The 7,852-nt window shown below is 47.8% G+C and overlaps 1 protein-coding gene across 1 annotated transcript in view; it reads left to right on the forward strand.

Moving 5' to 3' along the window:
• Window positions 1-7,852, forward strand: part of Slc20a2 (solute carrier family 20 member 2) — an 85,688-nt gene that overhangs the window by 64,232 nt on the left and 13,604 nt on the right. The window contains exons 4-5 of the mRNA XM_029480684.1: window positions 1,143-1,248; window positions 4,607-4,703. Of these exons, the coding sequence (XP_029336544.1) occupies window positions 1,143-1,248; window positions 4,607-4,703 (203 nt within the window). The remainder of the gene's footprint in view (window positions 1-1,142; window positions 1,249-4,606; window positions 4,704-7,852) is intronic.

The raw sequence follows: 7,852 nt of genomic DNA on the forward strand, positions 1-7,852 counted from the left end.
TTATCAAATTGAAATCGAAGTAATGGTCTGAGAAAGACTAGGTCTAGGCCCACGTGAGGAAGAGCCTTACATCCAAGTATCTGTGTTCATGGTCTCGGCAAAGCTCAGAATGAAGCCAGTGTTCTTTACAACGCTGGGTCACAAGCTGCCCATGTCCGCCCTCTGGGGAAGCACTGCCAGGTTCCTTTGGTTGCAGGCCTCCTACCGCCCCCAGGAGTCCAACTACGCTTAGCTAGTGATGAGTCCTCCTGGTGGCCCATCTGTGCCAGTCCACTCAGAATTAAAAAGACCATCTCTGTCCTGCATGCTGTTGAGACTGTGATGCTAGGACCATCATACTCTTAGGAGCTACGGGCAATAGTGGGTCCCTGGCCTGCCAGTTAGGGGCACAGGCCACCGTGAAACTCACCTATGTCTCAAGGTTCTGGAGAAACGGCTCTCCACGCTAGTCCATTAGAACTCCCGGCAGGAGCAATTCAGGTGCCCACACCCCCATCTTATTCTGTATCTCCAGAATGCTGGGGCCNGGGCCGGAGCCAGAGCATCACTGCTGTTGCCAAATGCCCAGGTAGTTTCTGGGTGTAGCACAAACTTGGAACCACCCGGAAGAGGCTGACGCTGGAGATTTCTAGTCATTAGATATGAGGAATGAGAGCAGCAAACTGGATGTAGTTAACGGAGCATAGCCCACCTTATATATAACCTTGCTGTTGGGACACCAGGCTCCACATGGATAGATAAAAGCAAGTGAGAGGCTCAGCAGAGCGCTCCTCTACCCTCCTGATGCTGAAACCCTATAATGCAGTTCTCATGCTGTGGTGACCCCTCCCACCATAAGATTATTTTTGTTGCTACTTCATAACTGTAGTTCTGCTACTGTTATGAATCATAATGTAAATCAAGGAGTTGAGAACCACTTGCCTGGTAGGAACTAATCTGTAAAGTCTTGGTGGATAGGAACCTCAGTCACCTAGCAGCATAACCAGCCNTGAGTGACCATGTCTGTTCCCGGGGAGAGCGAGGGATTCCTGAGCTCTGACGCATGGCAAACAGTTCTGGTAACGGGTGTTAACATATGTGAGACCTTGCCCCTTGGTGTGTTGTGTAAATACACTGGAGTGCAATTCTTAACCTTCACTGAGTATTCTTTTCACTCCTTCAGTCGCCTCCTGGTTTATATCGCCACTTCTTTCTGGCTTCATGTCCGGTGTGCTGTTCATACTAATCAGAATGTTCATCCTTACAAAGGTAAGTGTGGCGGCTTCTTTGGTTTCTGGTTTGTACTAAGTTTTAGAACTGATTCTGGTTCTACTCAGTAGAACCCAGTGCCAGTGGTTCGGCAGGAGACCTGTATTTTCATTGCCAGGACTCACCTGGAGTTTGAGTCACGGGTGTTCAGGAGGGGTCAGAAGCCTCAGGGAACAGCCAAGAATCTCCTGGGCCTTGAACACAAGGGCGCTTCCAGCCAGGCTTTGTTAGCCCAAGCTCCCAGAAATTGGGCTTAGACCTCAAAAATGAGAGGTGATTATTTCCTGGTTGTCAAACAGAATATAATAAAATAAGCGCTAAGATTTTGAAATTAGACCAATAATTAAAATCAGCTGTATAATCTCCTAACTCTGTGTAAAGGTGCTGTCCTAGTCAGGGTGACTACAGCTGTGATGGACACTGATGGACCCTCCACACGAGTACTGTGATAAACTCACACACCTCCAACAGCAGCCAGCACAGTGTGACCTCCCTCTGCCCAGCACATCCATGTTTCTNTTCTCTTAGCCATCTCTGGTACTGCAAGATCTGTGCTGAAGAAACTCTTCTGTGGAAGCCCAGTGCTTCATTAGCCTTTCTTCATGCCCTCACATGGGGACTGTGGCATCTCTCATCATCATTAGAGGAAGAAGGGCGAGTGTGATAAATAAGACATTGACATAGCTATGCATGTATATTGTCATATAGCGCTGTTATTGTTATTATTAATCTCTTCCTGTGCTCAATTGTAAATCTACCATAGGAGTGTGTGTGTGTGAGAGTTTGCATGTGTGAGAGTGTGTGTGTGTGTGTGTGTGTGTGTGTGTGTGTGTGTGTGTACAGAAGAGCTGCTTGTGCACACTCAATACATTAAGGACATGACTTCCTTCCTCTGTGTGTTCCTGTCAACCATTAAAGGTTCATTCTCTTGAATAAGCATAAACTCGGTCTTCAGTGTCTCAGCATTCTTTGTCTGAGCTAGGATTGGCCACATTAAGTTAGCTTACATTTTGGCTACCAGCCTTCACCAGCCAGTACTGCTTCTTCTACCTGGACTTTATCCTCAGTCAGAATCCAGCTTCCTGGTGCCATTTTCCAGGACATCTCTCCTATCCCAGAGTTGGCATTTTCCTCCTTTCTGCTCTGGAGTGTGCTGCCCTCTCTCAGTGCTTGGTAGTGTGTGGTGTGTTATCTCTTCCTGTCTGCCTGCTTGCCTTCTATGAGGGTGGAGACCATGGGTGTCTTAGTCACTCTTAATTTCAGAGCCTTCTCTTGTGCTTACTACCTTTAAAGATGCTTGCCAGCAGTTTGTTAAGAGAATGTAGTGCCGCTGAGCATCTCCAGCCGAAGCAGACTCTAATCCTACTGAAGACCACTGTGGTCTGCCAGTGAGAGGCCAGTTCTGAATCCAGAATCTCTGGTATCTTGTGGCTCCTTCTGCCTCCCTTCTTCTCTCCCTCCATACCACCTTGCCTTTCTTTCTTTTCCCTCCCCAATTCTCTCTATAATTCATACTACCATGAAGGTGTATTCTAAGAATCCAGATACAAATCTATTGGGCCTGAAAAGTGTGTTTGTAAAGAATGGAAAAAGGAAAGAACAGGAAAATGCTCNTTTTCTGAAGAGAGATAAGATTCAAATCAATTCTTTCTAAAAGACGTTTTTTTAAACGTAATTATCTTTTCATGGGCCTTTCNGAATCTCCACAGATCATGCTTCAACAGAACTGTGGTGTTAATACCTTGCTGGCACACGAGACACAACACACACCACCCCAGGCCNCTGCCCCAACCACCACTCAAGTGCACCCTACCCTATCCAACCATAGCCCACCACCCCAGCCCTTTCCACCCCAGCCCAAACAGCCTCAGCTCAGCCCAGCCCAGCCCACTGCACCCTATCCAAGCCAACTTCACCTCCCCTCACCCAAGCCCCATTCCTCCCAAAATGGACCCAAGCTCAGTTTCAATGCAGAGAGCTCAGTTTTTCTGCAAACACCATCCACAGGCTGAGCCAGCTTTCGTCACTACTGCCCCGCCTTGCCGACTGCACGTTTAAAACATCCCACTCCTCCTCAGCCTTCCTATTTGCTCACATGGATGATCTGTGCTGTTCTCAACAAAGACAAAATATCAATGAGAGGGAGAAGGAGATGGAGAGGATATGTTGGATGTTTGGATGAGTGACATGGCAACTGGATAGATGGAAGGAAGAAGAAAAAAGAACAGGAGGGGGAAAGGGAGGGTGGTCTCAAGGAGTCATTTGTCTCCTGGCTGTCTACCTCCTTAGACAGCCTTGGTTCCCAAGAAAATAGTGCTTTTATCTAAAGCCAGGGACAGGCGGCACCTGTGTGGTCTCTGCTTTCATTCCAGCAGGGACTCTTTGTGTGGTGCATCTCAGGTGGCACGCTAGCTTGTCACCCCCTCCTCGGGCTCAGTCTTTTATTTGCTTTCCTGTTTGCCCCCCCTCCCTCCTGCCTCCCTGCCTGGTCTGGGCAGAGCTCGCACACAGCAGGAACCTTTTCAGTCCCTCTTTTACATTCTTTGCGCTTCACTACCTTCAGCACAAGTCTTTGGACCAGTGCCTGTGGGGACTTGAGACATTCCAGAAGATCTTGCTGAGCTGTGCCTACTCTGCCAGCATCCTTCCTGTGGTTACATCTCTGAAGTAGCCTTCACCTTCTCTTACCACGCAGTTCACCTGGGGGGGGGGGGAGGGTTACATCTCCTTTTCCTTTGATCTTGACAGGTGGCCTATTCACCCACATGCATCAGGGTATATTTTAGAGATCAGTCACTTAAGTAGCAACTATGCATTAGTACAGCTTTGATGTGTTTCTAGCCTACATTATTCCTTAAAGAATGTTCTATAGATCTGCATTTCTTGAGGCTAGACAGATGGCTCAGCAGGTAGGAACGCTTGCTGTTCTTGCAGGTGATGCAAGTTCAGTTCCCAGCATCCACATGGCAGCTCTAGACCATCTGGAACTCCAGTCTCAGGGTTCTAACGNCCTCTTCTGGCCTACATGGGGCACTGCATCCCTGTGAAGACGGCACTATATCAGTTTGGAAGAAGTCATGGCCAAACACTGTGCTTAGGGCCTCAGACATGGGCCTCCCAAACAGCTTTCTGTCTCTGTGTGTGATGTCAGCTCAGGTGACTCTANCACTCTCATGCTGGCCGCACACATGGGCTTGCTGAACCTGCACCTGTGTAGAAGGTGCCTGAGCCGGAGCAGTGGCTCACTGCAGCAGCACGAACGCCACACTGCTTCCCCATAACCAGGACTCGGGTGATGAGGGTTGTGTTGCTACCAGATGTTCACCTGCTGACCTCCACTTTACTCATTGTCACACAGGAGGACCCTGTTCCAAACGGTCTCCAGGCACTGCCTCTGTTTTATGCTGCTACCATAGCAATAAATGTCTTTTCCATCATGTACACAGGAGCACCAGGTAAGACCCCGCCATGGAATCCTAAGTCCACAGGAAGGTATTGTAACTGAACAGCATTGACTAGCTGTGGAGCAAGTCCTGGTATTGGCTAATAGTAAAAGGCATTGTTCACAGTCATTATGGTATAGTAGGATGATAATAATAATAATAATAAATGTTTTTCCTTGTTTTAAATACCAAGATGATACATGAATTGCAAAAAACAACAGGCTTTCGAGTTAAATTCCACTCAGCCATTACCCACTATGTTGTCCCAGCAGCCAGCTGACAGCCTTGGANTCTTAGAGCTTGTTCTCGGGCCATGGGGGGTCAGGAGGTATGTCCAGTTGTCCAGGATGGGAGAGGCGGGTCAGAAGTGGTCTACNGCTGCAAGCCGCAGACTCCCAGGGTCTGGTGATGATTGCTCCTGCTTTCCCATCCTGGCTTAGGTGTGGGATGGGGAGAAAGAGATGTGTGTACCTGTAGTCCCTGCACTTGGGCNACTGAGGCCAAAATGTTGCTTGATTCCAGGAAAGCCTGGCAATACAATAATTAATGTCAAAAAATGTCTCTGTGTGTGACTGGTCACGAGCACCCACTTCTCTTGCGTGTAAGTGAGTCCTATAAAAACCTGAAGTGAGAGTATTTTCCTACAAATGTAGGGAAACTTAGAAGACAGGATATCACACGATTTGCTGTCACATTGTAGCTAAGAAAAAAAAAATGAGTTTATCACATGCCAGGTACTGGGGTCCATGGCCTGCTCCATATGTGTCCCCTCGCGAAGCAGACTGCAACTGTCCTTACCTAGTCATGGATACTTTTNCTGTTAGTTTGTTTGGGGTTTTGGTTTTTGAAGACAGGTTATCTCTACATATCCCTGGTTGTCCTGAAACTCACTATATAGACTGGGCTGGCCTCCCAAGTGCTGGGATCAAAGGTGTGTGCCACTACATCAGGCCTCCAGGTATATTCTTGCCAGAACAGTTGCCCACTCCAGGTACCAGCTCTGGTTGGTACTGGGACTACAGAATAATAATCTGTAGACTTGTATAGACTCTTAATATTTCCAATGATGTAGTAACACTCAGCATGTAGTAATTATAGAGATAGGCCATAAAAAATATTGGAAGACATATTTAAGAGAATTTAGAGAAAGAGTTTGTTATATTCCACACGTGCCAGGTTGCTTAAGCTGTCATACATATCAATCAGCAAATGTCATAACTGAGATTAGGTCCTAGACTAGGAGCCTAGTGGGAGTTCTGGTCCTTCACTTTGCTGGTCAAATTAACTAATACTGAGGGTTGGTTCTGATAGATCCATCTAAAGATCCGCTCCATGGATTCCTGTGATATATTTCTCACAACATTTGTGAACTATCCACAGTATCTGTAATGTGTCACCACCATATAGTTTCGTTCCCCCCGAATGATTCGCTGTACCAGCAAGATGGTNGTCTTAGGCAACATTCAGAATATGTGTAGTAAAATAATAGGTAAGAAAGCGGGAAGACAGGCGGATGTAAACACTGGAAGGTTTATGATAAAATCACGGCTGACTCCTGACATTTGGAAAAACTAGGAAGCAATAGTATGAGCAGAAAAAGAATACCACACAGGGACATACCACTTCCAAGNCAGAGTGAGGGCCACAGGCTGGCTGCATCTGCATCGCATGTGGTGACATCAGAAGCAGATTGTCTGGTGTAGTGCTGAGCCCGGTCCTCTGCAGTCTGTGTTCCCACAGGGCCTCATGTGACAGTTCAGGGTCCGTAACTCTGGGCGCTTTCTTGTCTTCCTCTTTTGAGGTAGGATCTTGCTATGTTGCCCAGGATTTCTGTGATTAAATGATCCTCGTGAGGGACTGGTTCCACGGACGTGAAGCGCCCCAACCGGTCAGCACTTCTGCCATCAGCATCACTTCACTATAGTTTTTATGTGATGGAGCCCCTAAAAAGTTCTGACCAGGAGGTTTCACTCCATTTGTGAAAAGTGTATGCACAAGTGCGTGTGTGCGTGTGTGTGTGTGCGCGTGTGCAGGCACACATGTGCAGGGGCACACATCCTGGCCTGGGAGCTTCTGTAATTGTCCTGTCCCTCTCTCAGCTTTCTGCTATAGGACTTCAGGGTTACAGATGCTTGTCACTACAGCCCAGATTTTGTTTTGCTTTGTTTTGTTTTGTTTTGTTTTGCTTTGTTTTTTAATGTGGGGTCCAGCATGGGATGCAGGTTGCACAGTGAGTACTTTTACACCCACCCTTNCCTGAGCCCTAACGCTGGCCCTGCTNGCTCCTTTCTATCAGCAAAGGAGTCCTTAGATACAACCCAGCCTGGTGTCTAGCTTTGCTAGAAAAAACTTGTTCTTGAGGCATAGCTGCCACAGCAGCACTGCTCCTCCTTCCTCCCTCCTCTTACTCCTCCGAAGCATACTTTCTCTCCTCCCCTACTTCTTCCTCCACCCCTCCTCCTCCATCACCTCCTCCTCCATCTTCTCCTCCACCCCTCCTCCTTCATCCCTTCCTCCCCATCCCCTCCTCCACCCCCTCCTCCTCCATTTCTTCCTCCTCCATCCCTTCCTCTTCCTCCATCCTCTCTTCCTCCTCCATCCCAGCACCGTGAACACCAGTAGGGGGTGAAGGCTCTAGCTAGACCCCGGCTTGACTTTACCGCATTCAGTGAGATGTGTAGGAATTATCTTCAGCAAAAGCCTTGACAGTAGCCTGAATTTGCCCCTGTTTCCAGGGGGCCCCTTTGGCCAACAGCACAATGAGCTATAACCCATTCTTGGCACTGATGAACGGTGTCCATTGGGGCTGTCTCTCCCTCCTTATTTGGTGACTCCATTTGGACTTCTTTCACATAGGTATATATTTTAAGATGCTTTGACTGTAGTAGGTTTCGTGTGACCTCAGATGGCCCTCCGTGTTACTTTTCCTTCTTTGTATGTCACCCCCCCACACCCACCCTGCCTTCCAACTCTTAGTCATGCTCTCCCAGTGCCTAGAAAGATACATGCGCAATAATCTACCCCTTTCCCTGGAGAGCGCACTCAGTGGAAGTGGTGCTAAGTACATTGCAGATTTGTACGTCATACAGCTTGCTGTGGTCTTGATAATATTGTTTTTGAAAGCATGTGTCACGTGCAACACTCTGGGACCTGCGTTGTGT

The sequence above is a fragment of the Mus caroli genome, chromosome 8 (genome assembly GCF_900094665.2).
Source record: "Mus caroli chromosome 8, CAROLI_EIJ_v1.1, whole genome shotgun sequence".
In the NCBI taxonomy this organism is placed as follows: domain Eukaryota; kingdom Metazoa; phylum Chordata; class Mammalia; order Rodentia; family Muridae; genus Mus; species Mus caroli.